Below are 20697 nucleotides of genomic sequence, written 5' to 3'. Positions count from 1 at the left end.
GAGATTGGGGGCCCCGATTGGGCTGGAGGAGCTGACCAAAGGAACAGGAAGCATGCAGGCACTGTGGCCGGACGGCTTCCCGGTTGAATTCTCTAAAATATATATGGACATGTTGGACCCGTTGCTAGTCAGGACCTTCAATGAGGCAGGGGGGGGGGGGGGGGGGGGGGGGGCTTTGCTCCCGACGATGTCCCAGCACTGATCTCCTTGATCCTGAAGCGGGACACGGATCCCCTGCAGTGTGGGTCTTACAGACCGATTTCATTGCTAAATGTAGATGCCAAGGTGCTGGCGAAGGTCTTAGCCACGAGGATTTTGTGCCGCAGATCATCCATGAAGACTAGACGGGGTTTGTGAAGGGGGGGCAGTTGAACACCAATGTGCGGAGGCTTTTGAACGTTATCATGATGCCGGTGGGGGAGGCGGAGATAGTGGTGGCGATGGACGCTGAGAAAGCATTCGATAGGGTAGAGTGGGGGTACCTGTGGGAGGGGCTGAAGAGGTTCGGGTTTGGGGAGGGGTTTGTCAGGTGGGTTAGGCTGTTGTATGAGGTCTCGATGGCGAGTGTGGCCACAAACAGCAGGAGGTCCAAATACTTTTGGTTGCACCGAGGGACGAGGCAGGGGCTCCCCCCCGCTCTTCGCACTGGCGATTGAACCCCTGGCTATGGCACTGAGGGAGTCGAGGAACTGGAGGGGGTTGGTGCGAGGTGGGGAGGAGCAAAGGGTGTCGCTCTATGCGGACGACCTGCTGCTGTTTGTGGCGGACCCGGTGGGGGGAATGCCAGAGGTAATGAGGATTCTTAGGGAATTCGGGGACTTTTTGGGGTACAAGCTCAACATGGGGAAGAGCGAGCTGTTCGTGGTTCATCCAGGGGACCAGGAGAGGGAGATTGGCGAGCTCCCACTAAAAAGGGCGGAGAGGAGTTTCAGATATTTGGGGGTCCAGGTGGCCAGGAGCTGGGGGGCCCTGCATAGGCTTAATTTTACAAGGCTGGTGGAGCAAATGGAGGAGGAGTTCAAGAGGTGGGATGCGTTGCCACTGTCCCTGGCGGGTAGGGTGCAGTCAATCAAAATGACGGTGCTCCCAAAGTTTTTGTTCCTGTTCCAGTGCCTCCCGTGGCTTTTATCCCGAAGGCTTTTTTTAGGCGGGTTAACAGGAGTATAATGGGGTTTGTCTGGGCGCGAGGGACTCCGAGGTTGAGAAGGGTGTTCCTGGAGCAGAGATAGGGGGGTACTACTGGGCCGCCAATGCGACGATGGTGCGCAAGTGGATCTTGTGTGGGTACGAGTCTGGGGGCGCTGGCAACGGTGCCGCTCCCTCCAAGGATGTATATCACGAGCCCGGTGGTGGCGACTGCCCTCATAATTTGGGGGCAGTGGAGGCGGCATAGAGGGGAAGTTGGGGCCTCGGCGTGGACCCCAATACGGGGAACCACTGGTTCGCCCCAGGGAGAACAGGTGGAGGGTTTGCGGGGTGGCACAGGGCAGGGATACGAAGGTTGGGGGACCTGTGTGGACGGGAAGTTCGCGAGCCTGGGTGAGCTGGAGAAGTATGGGCCCCCGGGGAACACCTTCAGGTACTTACAGGTAAGGGCGTTTGCCAGACGGCAGGTGGTGGAATTCCCGCGGCTGCTGCCACACACCGTACAGGACAGGGTGCTCTGGGGGGGGGGATCTCGGGATCTTACCAGGTGATGCAGGAGGAGGAGGCCTTGGTGGTGGAGGTGAAAGGTAAGTGGGAGAGGAGGAGTTGGGAGAGAAGATTGAGGAAGGGACGTGGGCAGATGCCCTAGGGAGGGTAAACTCTTCCTCATCGTGCGTGAGGCTCAGCCTCATACAGTTTAAGGTGCTGCACAGGGCACACATGACCGGGACAAGGATGAGCCGGTTTTTTGGGGGTGAGGACAGGTGTGTTCGGTGCTCAGGGAGCCCAGCAAATCACACCCATATGTTCTGGGCATGCCCAGCGCTGGAGGAATCTTGGAAGGGCGTAGCGAGGACTGTGTCGAGAGTGGTAGGATCCAGGGTCAAACCGGGCTGGGGGCTCGCAATATTTGGGGTGGCAGAGGAACCGCGAGTGCAGGAGGTGAAAGAGGCTGGTATTCTGGCCTTTGCGTCCATGGTAACCTGCCGAAGGATTCTTCTTCAGTGGAGGATGCGAGGCCCCCAAGCGTGGAATCCTGGATCAGTGATATGGCGGGGTTAATTGAATTGGAGAGGGTGAAATTCGCCTTGAGCGGGTCGGTACAGGGTTCTTTAGGCGGTGGCAACCGTTCTTAGACTTCCTGGCAGAATGGTAGACATTGGTCAATGGCAGCAGCAACTCGAGGGTGGGGGTTCACTTTATTTTTGTTTTTGTTATTTACACTGAAGGGTCTGAGGGGATGTATATACCTGTTGTGTTAAGTCGGGGTGTTAATGTTAATTTATTTATGTACAGGGGGGAGGGGGGTATGGTGGGTTGCTTGTCTAGTCTTTGTTTTGTACCTAACCCTGAGGGGTTCTTTTTTCATTTTGTTATTGATATTCTATGAAAACCTTAATAAAAATTACTTTTATAAAAATAAAAAAAGTTTGGTAAAATAACAGGGGGACAAATATCTCCAGAAAAGTCTTGAGCACTTAACTGGAGTGTAATCTGATCAATAAAAGGTGTTTGGACATATGATCTAAAGTTTAGTGAGAGGCAGGATTAAAGCCTCTTGAAGGAGGAGACCAAGGTAGTGAGATTTACATGGGGAATTCCAGACCTTTAGATGGCTAGGCAGTTGAAGACATTGCTACCAATGGTGGAATAGTTGGTGGAGTGATTTCTAATCGGGGATACAAGAGGCGAGGATTGAAGGAGTGCAGAGAACTTGGAGCACTGAAGAAGTAGAGGAGGTTACAACAACAGACATGTGTTGAGGCCCTGGAGGGATTTGAATACAAGGATGTAATTTTAAAATTGAGGTATTTCAGGACCAGAATGCAAATGTAGGACAGCAAGCACAGGGGTAAGGGGTCAACAATACTTGGTGTGAGTTAGGATATGGGCTGCAGAAGTTGTTCAAGTGTATGTAGAATGAAAGGTAGGAGGATGGCCAGGAGGTCATTTGAATAGTCAAATCTAGACTTTACAAAAACATGGATAACACCTAAACCTGGGCCTGTAAACTGAAATAAAAATCAAATCTAAGCACAGTCGCTTGGTGGTACCGAATTTGAATGTTGCTGAAAAGCGACAGGTTGCTAAAGCTTTTCATCTTGCACTCAGGGCAAACACAATGCCTAATTTCAAACAATAGAACAATTTATACTACAGAAGAAGAGGGTACTGACTGGTTGACAAGCGGACTCTTGATTGGCAAAGGCATTTCATGGAGAAGGCGAAGGGAAATTCCAAGCTCCCAACGTTCTGCGTAATTCAAACAAGGCACAAGGCTTGAACATATTCCTTTTTGCAAAGAATGGGTCTGTGCATGTGCTTCTAGCAAGTATAAATGCGCTGTACGAGTTTGATTATTTTAATTTGGTTGTTTGTGTAACTTCACACGTGCTACCCAATCGATGAATCACATCCAACAGTTAACATTTTGTCTTGGGTCTTGTAAGTACGGACTGGTAGAGTAATATCTGTACTCTGCCTATTACAAACGTACTGTTTGACTCGATGAGCCAATTGTTGGGACGTACGGTCTATGTACCTGGCATTTCACTGCCACTGAAATTCATACATGACATTGCTAAATTAAATGTTAGACAGAACATGTTTTTGGACTGAGATGCAATCCATTCAGTGGAAAAATGACTCCCGTAGCCACATCACGAATCCAGCAGCATGCTTCTTCAGTAGTTACATTAAGCAGAGTACAGACTGTACTCGACCAATCTGCACTTGCAAAACCCAAAACAAAACGTCCACTGGTTAGATATAACTTTCCAATTGGGCAGTGGTCGCTGAATAATCCGGAGTGTGCTAATTGCTACACTAATAGACAATTTAAGATAATTAGTTGAGCTTGTTACGTTGCTCATTTGCGCTTGCTACAAGTCACATACATGTGCAGGAACCCATTCTCTGAAAGCAAACGGAATATTTTCAAGCCGTGCATCTTTTCTTAAATACCTGGGAGCTTAGAGAGCCTATAGCCCCCGTTTCGTTTCTCCATTTCACTGCTGTGGTCAATAAGAGATGACTTGCCAACCAATCGGAGCTAAGAAATTGCACAACAAATGCATCAGATCTAAGCTCTAATCCTTCCATATTTGGCTGTGAATGGTGGTGGACAATTAAAAACTCACTGGAGGAGGAGGCTCCACAAATATCACCATCCTCAATGATAGAGGAGCCCATCACATGTGCAAAAGTCGAGGCTGACTAATTCGCAACAATCTTCAGCCAGAAGTGCCGAGTGGATGATCTATCTCGGTCTACTCTGGAGGTCCCCAGCATTACAAATGTCAATCTTCTGCCAATACGATTCACTCCACGTGATATCAAGAAACATCTGAAAGCACTGGATACTGCAAAGGCTATGGGTCCTGATAATATTCTGGCAATAGTACTAAAGACTTGTGCTCCAGAACTGGCCTTGCCCCTAGCCAAGCTGTTCCAGTGCAGCTGCAACACTGGCATCTACCTGTCAATGTGGAAAATTGCCCAGGTGTGTCCTGTATACACCAAAGGACAAATCCAACCCAGCCAATTACCCACCCACCACCCTATCAGTCTACTCTCCATCATCAGCAAAGTGATGGAAGGAATCATCAGCATGGTGGCACAGTGGTCCGCACTGCTGCCTCACAGCTCCAGGGTCCCGGGTTCAATTCCGGCCTCTGGTGACTGGCTGTGTGGAGTTTGTACTTTCTGCCCGTGTCTGCATGGGTTTCTCCGGGTGCTCCCACAATCCAAAAATGTGTAGGTTAGGTGGATTGGTCATGCTAAATTGCCCCTTAGTGTCCAAAAAGGTTAGGTGGGGTTACGGGGATAGGGTGGAGGTGTGGGCTTAATTCGGGTGCTCATTTCAAAGGTCGGTGCAGACTCAATGGGCCGACTGTATCCTTCTGCTCTGTAAATTCTATGAACAGTGCTATCGAGCGGAATTTACTCCGCAATAACCTGCTCACGGGTGCTCCGTTTGAGTTTCGCCAGGGTCACTCAGCTCCTGACCTCGTTACAGCCTTGGTTCAAACATAGACAAAAGAGCTCAATGCCAGAGGCGAGGTGAGATGCCCTTGACATCAAGGCAGCATTTGACCGAGTGTGGCATCAAGGAACCCGAGCTAATCTGGAGTCAATGGGAATCAGGGAGAAAACTCTCCATTGGTTTGAGTCATACCTGGCACAAAGGAAGATGGTTGTGGTGGTTGGAGGTCAATCATCTCAGCTCAAGGACATCACTGCAGGAGCTCCTCAGGGTAGTGTCCTAGGCCCAACCATCTTCAGCTGCTTCATTAATGACCTCCCTTCCATCGTAAGGTCAGAAGTGGAGATATTTGCGGATGACTGCACAATTTACAGCACCATCCGCGACCTCGGATAATGAAGCAGTTCATGTCCAAATGCAGCAAGACCTGGACAATATCTAGGCTTGGGCTGACAAGTGGCAAGTTACATTTACGCCAAGTGCCAGGCAATCACCATCTACAAAAGAGGATCTAACCACTGCCTCTTGACATTCAATGGCAATGCCATTGCTGAATCTCCCCCCCCCCCCCCCCCCAATAATCAACACCCTGGAGGGTTACCATTGATCAGAAACTGAACTGGACTAGTGGACTAGCCATATTAATACTGTGGCTACCAAGGCAGGTGAATGGCTAGGAATCCTCTCCACGTGCCTGGATGAGCGCAGCTCCAACAACACAAACTCAACACCCTCCAGGACAAAGCAGCCCGCTTGATTGTTCCCTCTTCCACATACATTCAAACCCTCCACCACGAAGAGGGCAGCCGTGTGTACCATCTACAAGATGCACTTCAGTAACTCACCAAGGTTCCTTAGATAGCACTGTCTAGACCCATGACCACTACCATCTAGAAGGACAAGAACAGCAGATAGCTGGGAATCCCACCACCTGGAGGTTTCCATCCAAGTCACTCACCACCCTGACTTGAAAATATATCGCCGTTCCTTTACTGTTGCTGGGGCAACATCCTGGAACTCCCTAACAGCACAGTGGGTATGCCTATATCTCGGGGACTGCAGCGGTTCAAGAAGGCAACACACCACCACCTTCCGAAGGGCAATGAGGGATGGGCAATAAATGCTGGACTACATAGCGACGGCCACACCTGTAAATGAATTTTTAAAAAAATTGGTATCCCCTTTCTCTTATAGTATAAATTGTTGTGATCATTTGAAATTTGGAATTCTTGCTTTTGTCCTAAATGAGTGCCAGTCGAGCAGCTTCGGCAACATGTCTCTTTTCAGCAACATCCAAATTTTGCTCTGAAAGAGGGTATAATAATTGAATCTCTTTGGAATAATAAATAGATATCTTTGAGTAAACATATGTTGCAAATAATCAATTCCTTGAATAAATATTTCCCCTTTCCAGACTACCTTCTCAAGTTAATGTTTTTTTTTATTTAAAAGAAGCAAATTATTTGACCCTCAGTATTTTCTGTATTTGTAACTAATTATCCATTGAATGCTCTGTAAATGGTGTCAGTCAGCAGACATGGGAGCTGGAACTAATAGTGATGTTTCTACATACATGCAGACATAGACCCAAGTTTCATGTATCGGCCCTGGTTATGCTATGTTTTATTTCCTGGTACGTTTTTTTTTTATGGTGCTTAATTTATCAGGGAAGCCAGTCAGGTGGTCAAAAGAATTTCAAAGAGGATTTTATTTGACTTGCCCCTGTTTTTATTTGTGGCTCTTTATGGCCCGTTTCGTTCTGGTTTTCTCTCGCTGCTGAAAATGCATCTTTTTATGCAATAAGACGTTAATGAATGTCGCATGCAACCGCATGAGGAGAATTAAGGTTTGAAAATACATTTTAGATCAAACATTGCTTTATACCGTTATTTTCATGGCTCCAAGAAGAGTGTGATTAGTGGATTAGAGGCAGGTAAGGAGGATAGTCAGAGGCTTTTCCCCGGGGTAGAGGGGTCAATTACTAGGGGGCATAGGTTTACGGTGAGAGGGGCAAGGTTTAAGAGTAGATGTATGAGGCAAGTTTTTTACGCAGAGGGTAGTGAGTGCCTGGAACTCGCTACCGGAGGAGGTGGTGGAAACAGGGACGATAGTGACATTTAAGGGGCATCTTGACAAATACATGAATAGGATGGGAATAGAGGGATACGGACACAGGAAGTGTAGAAGATTGTAGTTTAGTCGGGCAGCATGGTCGGCACGGGCTTGGAGGGCCGAAGGGCCTGTTCCTGTGCTGTCCATTTCTTTGTTCTTTGATTGTGTGAAAGAGCTACACCATGCTCGTCTCAGAGTTGAGAGATCTCTTGAGTTTTATTTGTAGATGGACAGTTAATTAAATCAAACTTAAGGGGGAAGGCAGGGTCAAGAAAGGAGGCGGGGGGGGGGCAGGGTGAGGGGAGGAAATGGGAGCCTCTGAATCTAGTGAGAGAAGGGGAAAGAATTAAAGAAGGAAGCACAGAAATGGGAAAGAGTGCGATGGAGTGGGGTGTTAATGTTTGCCACACTAGGGGCTTGCTAATAGTTCTTCAAATGGATGGTGTGACCTGGGGTGGGTGATATGCTGGTCAGCCAGCTATCAATCATGTGAGAAATCATGCTAGAATGTAAATGCTTGAGCCTGTTGGAGTGGTTGAATATGGTGGTTTTCTCTCTCGGTTGTAGAATGGTTGGAAAAATATAACTGGAATACAGGGAAAGAGATGTAATTTTAAAAATCTATTTGGGGCAGCATGGTAGCATTGTGGATAGCACAATTGCTTCACAGCTCCAGGGTCCCAGGTTCGATTCCGGCTTGGGTCACTGTCTGTGCGGAGTCTGCACATCCTCCCCGTGTGTGCGTGGGTTTCCTCCGGGTGCTCCGGTTTCCTCCCACAGTCCAAAGATGTGCAGATTAGGTGGATTGGCCATGATAAATTGCCCTTAGTGTCCAAAATTGCCCTTAGTGTTGGGTGGGGTTATTGGGTTATGGGAATAGGGTGGAGGTGTGGACCTTGGGTAGGGTGCTCTTTCCAAGAGCCGGTGCAGACTCGATGGGCCGAATGGCCTCATTCTGCACTGTAAATTCTATGATAATCTATGAATACGTTATAAGGGAACACAGCAAAAAAGGTTTCTGTAGTGGTGGTTGTAAACCATTGCATTTGTTGGAGGTCATCACAGTAACAAAATGGGGGGGCAGCACAGTGGTGCAGTAGCATTGCAGCCTCATAGCGCTGAGGTCCCAGGTTCGATCCCGGCTCTGGGTCACTGTTCTTTGCGTGGTTTTCACCCCACAACCAAAAGATGTGCCGGGTAGGTGGATTGGCCATATCTTTTCATTAAAACAGTAAAAAATATATACAAGGCCAAACGGTACAAACACTAATTTTGTGTCGGAGAAACAGGGTACCCTCCCCTCAGTACCAATGTACAGGGGGGGAGGGAGGGGATACTCTGATTATTAAAACAGTTCTCAACACTTCTACAAAAAATAAATGGTACAAGTACTAAACTTTGCGCTGGAGAGACCAGATACCCTCGCCTCTACCAACAGAAGGGAAAGGAGGGGGGGGGGAGGGGAGTCGGGGTGTTGATGGAGGGGGGGTCCAATAGGGCAGGCTAAATTGCCCCTTAATTGGAAAAATGTATTGGGTACTCTTAAGTTCTTTAGAAAAATAACATCGTAACAAATGAAGCATTACCATGTTTTTACAAATGATCTTTTTAGTAAAAATATCCACTCACTAATCTAAATTAGACTTTGATAAGTTCCTCTAATTCTGAATCCAAATATATAAGATAGATATATGTGACTGGATAGTGACTTCTATTTCTTTTATTAGGTGATTTTTTTTTTTTTTTACATTGCCCAAGCACCTGCGTATGGCCCTCTGTTAATCATATCTGTGTTTGACAATGAGAACTGTTTTAAAACTTTTTTTGGGGCATTTTCATCACCGATCATAAATTTGCAGATGCAGTCTGTGATGTTTTATTGTTTTCCTTTTTATATGGCGATCATATCTGAAACAAAAATAATTTCTTTCTTTCTTGAACATATTTGGTGGTTAAGAATAATTTAGTGCAGTGACTAAATATTCATCTGAGAAGAAAAAGATGCAATTGACTTTTTTTAAAAAATAGGCTGAGTTTCAAAAATCTTAAATGTTTGAAAATATTTGTAGATAATATCTTTCTCATCCTATTCAGAAAGCCATATCAGTTTATAAGTATAGTCTGTGAGGAGTTGATTTGCCCTCGTACTTAAGATGGATTTAGGGTTTTCATTGTTTAATAGACTGCACCAAATATAAAGGGTGTACAGGTGGCACTGTTGTGATGTTGGAGAGATAATTGCTGAACACAACGTGGGAGTCAAAGATGTCAAGACATGCTTTCCAGTATATTATAGCGTTACCATCGGAGCTTAGCAATGGTAGCAAAGGATGGTTGCTGTGCTACTAAATTATTGTTTTACCACCTGTACCTATCCTTTGCATTGGCAGCTCATGTTAAAGATGAAGTTAATTTGCAATTTGGCGTTCCGGTGATGGGGATGTGCTGAGCAGTCGCACATCAGGTGGCTCCCCTCCAGAATACAATCAAATAGGTACTTTTAAACAAATATAGCCCGAGAATTCAGACTTACTTCACCCATAAGTAAGAAAGGGAGAGAATAGGTGCAGTATGCCAGTGAATGGGAGCTGGCCGCAGAGCAGGTAAAAGCGGAGGAAAAGACCAAGAGCAGGAGGTGAATGAGTTGGCGGACCCACGAAGCGCGAGGTCCCCGGCCACCCTGGAGAGAGGAAGGACCGATGACTGAAACAACGCCCCCTCCCCATTCCCGCCATGGAGATAGATGGAAGACATTCCTGACGAAGGAATTGATGGCAAAAAGAGAGGTGATTAAAAGTGATCCAGGTGATGGTGACAGATGCGTTGGTCGCCATGCAGACTGTGTTAGACGGAATGGGGAAGAAACTGGAAGCTCAGGGGAAGACTATCCTAGAGCTTGAAAAGACGTTGACTGACCAGAGCGACAGGATTGTTGCTCTGGAGGCTGAAGACGATCCTAGGGCTTGAAAAGACGTTGACAGACCAGAGCGACAGGATTGTTGCTCTGGAGGCTGAAATGAAAAGGTTGGTCGTGACCTAGGGGAGCCTGAAGAGGAAGATCAAGGATCAGGAGAATCGTTCTTGGCGCCAGAATATCCGGATTGAGGGCAGTGACCCGATAGACTTTATGTGGCCCAGATGCGGGACAACTTAGTCGGGAGGGACAACTTCTCCAAGCCACCGGAGATTGACAGGGCACACAGATTGCTCCGACTGAAGCCCAAGGCGGGGGAGCAAACAAGGGCAATAATTGCCAAATTACATAGATACCAGGATCGGGAGAAGATACTGCAATGGGCAGTCGTAGGCGAGCAGCTGGGAAGGACATAGAATACAAGTGTACCAGGACATGGTGGCAGAGCTGGCAAAGCGCAGGGGCCGAGTTTCACTAGGCAAAGTCGGCTCTGTTCAAAAGTGGAGTGAAATTTGGAATGCTATTCCCAGCCAGGCTCTGGGTTACATTCCAAAACCAGGAACGCTATTTCAACACCCGGCAGAGGCAGATGTGTTTGTGCGGATGCCTGGACAAGGGGCAGATGAGGCAGCGTTGAGGATGAAGTATTGAAAAGAACTGTGATGGACAATGTTTGCAAACAATGTTTGCGCGGGACAGTACTACCTCGCTTTGATCACAGGAAAGGGCATGGGCAGTGGAGTGCAGGAGAGGGTGAAGAAGAGATGGAGGGAATAGCTATTGATCGGGAATAGGAAAGGGGAAAGATCAGCCCTGGAAGGGGGGGGCTACCACACCAGCGGGGAAACCTAGTGCTAGGAAGCATGAAAGCAAGGGGGGCCACGGCGCACCTCCGGACGGAGTGGAAGTGACTTGCAAGGGGGGGATACCACAGGGGCAGGGATGGGGAATGTAAGGGGGAAATGAAGAGGAGGTAGAAAGGGGGACCACAAGAGGAATACAGGAACCGGGGGGGGGGGGGGGGGGGGGGGGGGGGGCAGCAAGGGAGCAACCCGAGGAAATACCAGGCGGGTACCCAGGGAGAGATTGAAGAGGGGACCAGTGAGTACCCCCTCCCCAAAAAGCCATAAGAACAAAAACAAGATGAACAATAATAACATCTATAGCGGAAGAAAGGGCCTAAGACGGAGCCTGACTAGCAGAGGAGAGGGGGAGGGGGGGTTGGTAGAGGAGAGGGAGTGCTAAAAAAGGAAAATCATGTAAATAATAACCATTTCCATTTCAATCATCACTTGTATAGTGTAAAAATGTACAATTCAATAGAAATATTTATTTTTAAAAAATTTGCAATTTGCCCTACCTGCCAAATTTCACAAAACAAATCTATCACAGCGGTCTATCTTTCCCTTTAGTTAATGTTTTACCAAGAGCATTGAAATTCCTATTCCCTAGTCTGTTATAAAGTTGCTATAATTATTATGAATCAATTGGAAATTTATGGTTATGACAAGGTCATAGTGACACAACTATTTGACCATTAGTAACCTGGTAGTGTTTAGTGATTTCATGTGATGTAATGTTATGAACTGTGATTGTTTTGTCACAAAATTATGGTGGTACTGCATTGCTAACATGTTGGTTGATTTTAACTGAAAAGGGAAATGAAAGAGTAGAGGGGTAATTCAGTAGAGGTGTTCAGAATTATGACGGGTATTGATTGGAAATATCTTGCAGGTACAACAAGCAGAAGGTACGTTAACCTTAATTGCACGATGGATGGAATATATAAATAAATCTTGCAGCATTTCTCTGGGGTTTAATGAGGTCGTGTCTTGAATAAAGATAAGAAATATCTGCCTAGAGAGGGGGTAATAAGACCTCATTGGATTGGATTTGTTTATTGTCACGTGTACCGAGGTACAGTGAAAAGTATTTTTCTGCGAGCAGCTCAACAGATCATTAAGTACATGGAAAGAATAGGGAATAAAAGAAAATACATAGTTAGGCAACACAAGGTATACAATGTAACTACATAAGCACCGGCATATGGTGAAGCATACAGGGTGTAGTGTTAATGAGGTCAGTCCATAAGAGGGTCATTAGGAGTCTGGTAACAGCGGGGAAGAAGCTGTTTTTGAGTCTGTTCGTGCGAAAGAGATTGATTCCTGGGAATGAGAGGCGTGGTCTCAGGAGAGTATGAGTAGAATAGGCTTGTTTTCTCTGGAGTTAGAAGAATGTGAGGTGATCACTTTGAAATATATATTCTATTGAGGGTTTGACCAGGTAGATGCTGAAAGGCTATAGAATCTAAAACTAGGCAAAACATAGTTTCAGGATAAGGAGGCGACCATTTAGGTTTGAAATGAGACATTTCTTCAATCAGAGACTTGTGAATCTTTGGAATTTTTCCACTCTAGATGGCAGTGTACTCTAGATGGCAGTGTACTCTAGATGGCAGTGTACTCTAGATGGCAGTGTACTCTAGTGTATGTTGATTCATTGAGTATATTCAAGACAGCGATCAATGTATTTTAAGGAATGGGGGAAAGAGTGCTGGAAAGTGGAATTCAGGAGAAAAACACTGAATTGGAGAGCAAGCTCAAGGCCCAATATGACACCCTTTCAAATCAGGGTCAAAATGCTAGAATATCTCACTGAACAACATTGTGGGTATACCATCACCAGGCAGACTGCGGTGGCTTGAGAAGAAGGCTCACTAACACCTTCTCAAGGACATTTTAAATGTGCACTATAAATGATGGCCGTAAAGCGGCACAGTGGTTAGCACTGCTGCCTCATGGCACCAAGGACCCGGGTTCAGTCCTGACCCCGGGTCACTGTCCGTGTGGAGTTTGCACATTCTCCCCGTGTTTCCTTGGGTTTCGCCCCACAACCCAAAGATGTGCAGTCTAGGTGGATTGGCCACGCTAAATTGCCCCTTAATTGGAAAAAATGAATTGGGTATTCTGATTTTGAAAAAAATGTGGACTGAGGTAATCTGCACTTCCATGGGGCAAAATTATTGTGACTTTTGGGGTCTAGTAAGATTGCGAGCTACCCAGGGTTTCTGTGTTTTTTTTGAGCTTTGGAGTATTTTTACAGTATTTTAACTGATGTTAGGTAATTGTGTTAGTGTAGTGTAGAACATTAGTAACTTGTAAAGTGCCAGATATTTCTGCTTGACCACTGTACACTCTTCTGTGGAATGATGTGGAGATGCCGGCGTTGGACTGGGGTGAGCACAGTATGAAGTCTTACAACACCAGGTTAAAGTCCAACAGGTTTGTTTCAATGTCACTAGCTTTCGGAGCGCTGCTCCTTCCTCAGGTGAAATAACTGTGGAATAACTAGATTTTATGAATGTATTTTTCTCATTAGATTTTTCTTCCATCATTTTGCCCGCAGTAACCATTTTATTATCTCTAATGTAGATACTGATGTGATTTATGATTTTAAAAAAAAAAAAAAAAAAGTAATATGTCTTTCTTTTAATTAGATGCACTATTAAGAGTAATTGCTCCTTCGGATGGGTGTCAGTAAGTTGGACGTTCTCTACAGGCGGTTCCTTCTTTCAAAACTTTTCATTCAAGGATGGGGAAAGCCGGATGATCTTAGAAGGTACTGTATAATGGTGCTGTTTGTCATTTATTGACTTCCTTAGAATCCCTACAGTGCAGAAGGAGACCATTTGGCCCATTGGCCTGTACCAACACTCTGAAAGAGCACCCTGTCTAGGTCCACTCCCCCAGCCCTGTCCTAACCCTGTAACCACACCTAACCTGCACATCTTTGGACTGTGGGAGGAAACCCACGCAGACGATGGGCAAAGTGCAAAACACTACAGTCATCCAAGGCCAGATTCGAATCTGGGTCACTGGCACTGAGACAGCAGTGCTTGCCACTGTGCTGCTCAATGCAACATGGTTTTGGTGTCCTTATGATTTGAGGGACTGATTGTGAAGCCATTCTATGTCTTTGAATTCAAATTTGTTCATGGCATGTGGGAAAATGATTCCCTCGTCTTCAGCAATATTGAAACATATCACCTTTCAACTGCTATAAGGCTCAATTGGTGTCTGAGATTGGTTTTCGGACTTGTTGCTCATCTTGACCAAAGAATAGTAGAGTTGGAGATAGAATTTGCTGGTGGTTGAGGGAAAATATGTGAAACATATTTTTAATGTAACTTTAAAAGTTTCCTTCTAATTATTATGGTGAGCTGTGATCTACAGTGTGAAATCTGATGAATTAATTGATCGGATGACTCGTGTGCATCAGTTGCAAATAATGAATGGGATGTAGCCTAACTACTACCGCATTCCTTATAATGTATTAGATAATCTCTTTTACCTGGTGTACACATTTTCGAGTGGGTGCTGCAAGTTCAAATGTGCTACGTTCTAATGTTCTCGCTGTGTCCATCCTGCACTAGCTTTGCCATTTTCTACCTATTGTGGATCCTGAGCTGTTGAACAAATCTGGGGTGGGTAAGATTTTTTCAATTTTAAACTTCATCCTGTGCATACATATAAAGCATGCATAGCTTTCACTTATTTCAGCATTTCCCATCTTGAATAATTGTACAACAGTCGCCAGGGTATTAGTAATAAAAGCAGTTACTGTGATTTGTAGAGAGAAGAGATTGAAAGAAGCGATGAACTCTTGTTTACTTCACCTCGTCTGCCTGATAATTCTACTCAAACCAGCCACATTGTGTGTGAGCACGAAGTCAAGGAAAGCGAACCCTGGATGGGAAAGCGAACCCTGGATGGGAAATATCTCTGATATACTTTGTGTCTCGGTGGTGGAGTAGCTGAAATTAGGAGTTCAGTAGAATAGGTTGAACTACAGTTGGTTACAGGTATTGGGTTTTCGAAATTGGTGGCATCATATGCTGGCTTAATTTGCTCTAAAGATTTTAGTTGGATTAATTAAAAATCTGTAGCAGTTATTCTTAGATTTTAATGCCTTAAATTATAAAGCCAAACGTTGTATATTTTTGCTACTATTAGTAGCTGATGGCAATCAGTGATCAAATTTTGAAAATTGCAGTTGCAAATAAGCACCCAAATGGTTTTTGCACCTTTGGGTGCCTATAGTTATAACTCTGATTCATTATAGGACTTATATTTAATTGGATATTTTTATATCAGTTCGTTTTGAAAGTATTGTTTTTTTTTTATTGCAGGTTGTTTGAATTTAGGAAGACGATAGGAAACCGAGAAAAATGCCAACAGTTGGTTCCAAAAGACTACCCCATATTCATTGACAAGGTAATCGTTCAGTGACAAAATGGCCTTTTGTAAAGGTGCACTATTTTTGTTTCTGATTATGTTGTTGAAAAGATGAAACTTAATTTGAATTTTTTTGCCTAATTTAACTTGTATGCCCCAGTAAATCAAATTGGTCTCCATTGTAAAAGCACACTGAATCTGATCTCACTCATGCAAAATATCTTGTGAATAGTGCAGTGCAGATAACCACTTTAGGTTTATGTGGCTGTTTTCTCTGCCAAATTTATATACCAATCACATGAGGCCAATCGCATGCATGCATATTGGTGTGTACTGAGTGCAGCTGAATATGTGTGTGCAATATCTACAACATGTACATGAGGCTAAATTATTTCCATAGGAAGGTGTCAGGTGCAACATAGCAACGAGGTTGTACCACAAACAAAACAAGTGCAATCATCAAATATCGAAAGAGAACTCCTGAAACGACAAAAAGAGAAACACATTAACGTTGTTGCATAACAATTCAGTGAGTCCAAAGTGCAAACAGGCTCATAAGTCCAGCCTAGTAGGTGGGCAACTAATTCGGGTTGACCGTCTCAAGGGTGGGTCTGGATCCGCCGGCTGAGGAATGGGCCTGGCCACTGGCGATAGAGGAATAGGCATAGTGGCAGGAAGCTCCATAAAGTCGACATCAGGGACAACAGGAGAGCTTGGCACCGGTGCACGATCATGTAGCGAGCGCAGAAGCAGCCGAAGGGCCCGCCGATTACGCCGGCGAATGGAGCCATCAGGCATGCGAAACAGGAACAAGCGGGGAGCCACGCAGCGGAGAACTTCGGCAGTTGCCGACCTGCCACCCTCTGGTAGGTGTATGTGGACGTTGTCTCCAGGTGCCAGGGCAGGAAGATCACTTGCCCGAGTGTCGTGTGCCACCTTCTGCTGAGCACGCTGCTGTTGCATCCTTTGCAGTACTGGAGCATGGTCGGGTTTAGGAACATGAATGGACGGTACAGTGGTCCTGGGGGTGCGACCCATCAACAGCTGGGCTGGCGAGAGGCCCGTGGACAGTGGGGCCGAGCGATAGGCCAGCAGAGCTAAACAGAAGTCAGATCCGGCATCAGCAGCCTTGCAGAGGAGCCGCTTCACGATATGGACGCCCTTTTCCGCCTTGCCATTTGACTGGGGATGCAGAGGGCTGGACGTCACGTGTGTGAAACCATACGAAGCGGCAAAAGAGGACCATTCTTGGCTCACAAAACAGGGCCCATTGTCCGACATGACGGTAAGCGGAATGCCATGGCGAGCGAAGGTTTCCTTACATGCTCTGATTACAGCTGATGATGTCAAGTCGTGCAGGCGTATGACCTTCGGATAATTTGAAAAATAATCAATTATGATGACTTCGTCCCTGCCGAACGCATGAAAAAGGTCCACACCCACCTTCGCCCAGGGGGACATTACCAACTCATGGGGTTGAAGCGTCTCAGGAGGTTGTGCCGGCTGAAACCTTTGGCAGGTGGGGCAGTTGAGCACCATGTTGGCGATGTCGTCGCTGATGCCCAGCCAGTACACCGCTTCTCGGGCCCTCCGCCTGCACTTTTCAACCCCAAGATGGCCTTCGTGTAATTGTTCGAGGACCAGCCTGTGCATGCTGTGTGGGATCACAATCCGGTCCAACTTTAGGAGGACACCATCAATGACGGCCAAGTCGTCCCGGACATTGTAGAATTGTGGGCACTGTCCTTTGAGCCACCCTTCCGTCATGTGGCTCATCGCATGTTGTAGAAGGGGGTCAGCCGCAGACTCACGCCGAATACGGGCCAGACTTGCATCATTGGCTGGCAGATTGGCTGATTTGAAGGCCACATGCGCTTCGACCTGACAGACGAACCCCCCGATTCGGGCGGTGTGCTCACTGCTCTGGACAGGGCATCCGCGATGATGAGGTCCTTTCCCGGGGTGTAGACCAGTTCAAAGTCGTACCTCCGGAGCTTGAGCAGAATGCGCTGGAGGCTAGGTGTCATCTCATTAAGGTACTTTTGTCTGATGCCGACCAGGGGGCGATGGTCGGTCTCCACGGTGAACTGAGGGAGACCATACACATAGTCGTGGAATTTATCTATGCCGGTTAACAAACCCAGGCACTCCATCTCAATCTGCGCATAGCGCTGTTCTGTGGGGGTCATGGCCCGCGAGGCATAGGCGACCTGGGCCCATGATGCAGTGTCGTCCTGTTGCAGGAGTACCGCCCCAATGCCGGACTGGCTGGCATCAGTCGAGATCTTTGTATCTCGAGCAGTGTCGAAGAACACCAATACCGGGGCTGTGGAGAGCTTGATCTTGAGCTCCTCCCATTCCTTCCGGTGTGCGGCAGCCACTGGAACTCCGTAGTCTTCTTCACCAGGTGGCGAAGAGCCGTTGTGTGGGAGGCTAGGTTGGGAATAAACTTCCCCAGGAAGTTGACCATCCCGAGAAAGCGTAGCACTGCCTTCTTGTCTGCCGGCTGCGGCAAGGCTGTAATAGCTGTCACTTTGTCTGCATCCGGACGCACCCCTGACCGGGATATGTGGTCCCCCAGAAACTTTAGCTCAGTTTGGCCAAAAGAACACTTGGCTCGGTTGAGGCACAGGCCGTGTTCTCGTATCCGAGCAAAGATGCGCTGGAGACGACTGATGTGCTCCTGTGGTGTGGTGGACCAGATGATGACGTCGTCAACAAAGACGTGCACCCCTTCGATGCCCTCCATCATCTGTTCCATGATCCGATGAAACACCTCGGATGCCGAGATGATGCCAAACGGCATCTTATTGTAGCAGAACCTGCCAAAGGGAGTGTTGAAGGTGCACAGCTTCTTGCTGGACTGATCCAGCTGAATTTGCCAAAGACACTTTGAGGCATCAAGCTTGGTAAAAATTTTAGCCCGGGCCATCTCGCTCGTGATCTCTTCCCGTTTGGGTATGGGGTAGTGTTCCCTCATGATGTTATTTTTCGGGTCGATGCAGATCGACCGAGTTCGCCAGAGGGCTTTTTTACACACAGCATGGAGCTGACCCTTGGCGTGGGCTCCGTGACCCGGGAAAGCACTCCTTGTTCCTGGAGATCCTGCAGCTGCTGCTTGAGGCGATCCTTGAGTGGTGCTAGGACTCTACGAGGTGCGTGAATGACCGGGGTGGCGTCCGGTTTGAGCCGTATCCTGTAAGTGTAGGGCAGTGTGCCCATGCCCTCTAAAGCCTCCTGGTTGTGGGCGAGGAGTGAGTGGAGCTGTGCCCTAAAGTCTGCATCTGGGAAATCGGACGTGCCTTCTGGAGACAGTGTGTGTATCCGCAGAACGAGGTGGTGAACCTTGCACGCCAGTGCGCCTAGCAGGGAGTCCTTCGATGATCCAACTATCTCAAAGGACAGTGTGGCTGTGTATGCATTGTGTGTAACCTAGAGCTGGCAGGATCCCATGGCCGGGATAACATTCCCGTTGTAATCGACCAACTGACAAACAGAGTGGCTCATTTACTTTACCTTGCTTGGTGCCTTTGGTGACAAGAAAGGCATGTGATGATAGAAATATATAAAATAAGAGCAGGAGGAGGCCATTCGCCCCTTCGAGCCTGCTCCGCTTTTCATTATGATCATGGCTGATCATCCAACTCAACAGCCTAATCCCGCTTCCCCCCCCCCCCCCCCCCCCCCCCCCCCATATCCTTTGATCCCCTTCGCTCCAGGTGCTATATGCTTTTTTTTTTAGAAAATATTTTCTTCCGACACCGAATATTGCCATCTCTGGACCCTGAGTCACCCTCCCTTTCCAGACCTCTGACATGACCTCTGAAAATCCCTGCCAAAACCCCCTCGGTCTTGGACACTCCAAAACATATGTGCATGGTTCGCAGGACTTCCCCCACACCTGTCCTCCACCTCCTCAAAAAACCTACTCATCCGGGCCACAGTCGTATGAGCCTTGTGGACCACCTTGAACTGGATCAGGCTAAGCCTGGCAAACGATGAGGATGCATTGACTCTCCTCAGGGCCTTCTCCCATAATCCGACTTTCAGCTCTTCCTCCCTCTTCCTCTTCACCTCCCCCGACTTTCAGCTCTTCCTCCCTCTTCCTCTTCACCTCCCCCAATCGGACCCCTTCCCACTCCATCAGTTCCTTATATATTTCTGAGACCCTTCCCTTCCCAACCCGTTTTAGACATCACCTTATCCTTTAGTCCCCTTAGTGGGAGACGAGGGAAGCTCGGGACCTGCCTCCGGCAAAATCCCGTATTTGCAGGGACCAGAACCCGTTCCCAGCCGGCAACTCAAACTGCTCCTCGAGCTCCTCCAGGCTTGAGAAACCCTCCTCAATGAAGAGATTCCCAAATCTCTTAATCCCGGCCCGCTGCCACCTCCTGAAGCCCCCGTCCAGACCCCCTGAGCAAACCGGTGATTATCACAGATTGGTGACCACACCGACGCCCCCTCCAGTCTAATGTGCTGCCTCCATTGCCCCCACACTCAGGGCTTCCACCACCACTGAGCTTGTGTAGTACCGAGCCGGCGAGAACGGCCAAGGTGTTAAGTAATGGGTTAAGAGACATTGCAATTAGTTGTCTCATTTATGTTAAGTATCCATTAATTGACACTGATATGTAAAGGGGCTTCAGGTGGCCTCTGTTGGGTGGTGTGTTAAGAGTTTTGTGCAGAGGCTGTGGAAGTGAAATAAATGGTGTTTGGTGAAAAGGAACAAGAACTTTAGACTCTTCCTTTCACAGCAACTAAAACGTCTTACAATGGTAGCAGAAGATGGTTGCTGTGCAAATGTGAAGGTTTGAAAGATACAATTTTTCCTGATCAAACCAAGGAGTGAGTGAGAAGGAAAAAAAAAATACATGGCTGAACCCAGGATAAAGATGGCTGGATATGACTATCCTCCCTTATTTTCTGAAAGGGAATCGTACGACCAATAGAAAAGTGCAGTAGTTATGTGGACTAAAGTAACTGCTTTGGGAAAGAGAAAACAAGGTATGGCATTGGCTCTATATGGCAGTAAAATCCAAAACAAAGTGCTTTCTGAGCTGGAATTGGAAGAGATAGACTCAGAAGAAGGTCTGGAGACTTTATTACATTATATGGATAAGATTTATAAGAAAGATGACTTGTTAAGTGAGTATGAAGCACGGTCGGATTTTGATAAGTACCAGAAAATGGAGGATATCTCCATGGAGACTATATAATGGAATTTGGCAGACTGTATAAAAGGCTGCAGAAACACAATCTGGAATTTCCACAGTCTGTGTTGGCCTTTATTTTACTTGACTGTGCTA

General features: G+C 46.9%; 1 protein-coding gene across 6 annotated transcripts in view; it reads left to right on the top strand.

Annotated features, from left to right (window-relative positions):
* Positions 1-20697, top strand: part of abhd18 (abhydrolase domain containing 18) — a 118563-nt gene that overhangs the window by 5677 nt on the left and 92189 nt on the right. For 4 of the 6 annotated variants that reach the window (XM_072495668.1, XM_072495669.1, XM_072495670.1 and 1 more), the window contains 2 exons: positions 13654-13775; positions 15346-15430. In XM_072495668.1, the coding sequence (XP_072351769.1) occupies positions 13684-13775; positions 15346-15430 (177 nt within the window). In that variant the 5' untranslated portion in view covers positions 13654-13683. Of the gene's footprint in view, positions 1-13653; positions 13776-14551; positions 15019-15345; positions 15431-20697 lie in introns of those variants that run through there. The other 2 variants (XM_072495673.1, XM_072495672.1) reach the window with 2 other exon arrangements.

The sequence above is a fragment of the Scyliorhinus torazame genome, chromosome 3, assembly GCF_047496885.1.
Source record: "Scyliorhinus torazame isolate Kashiwa2021f chromosome 3, sScyTor2.1, whole genome shotgun sequence".
NCBI classification, from domain to species: Eukaryota; Metazoa; Chordata; class Chondrichthyes; order Carcharhiniformes; family Scyliorhinidae; genus Scyliorhinus; species Scyliorhinus torazame.
This window is presented reverse-complemented; position numbering and strand designations above follow the sequence as displayed.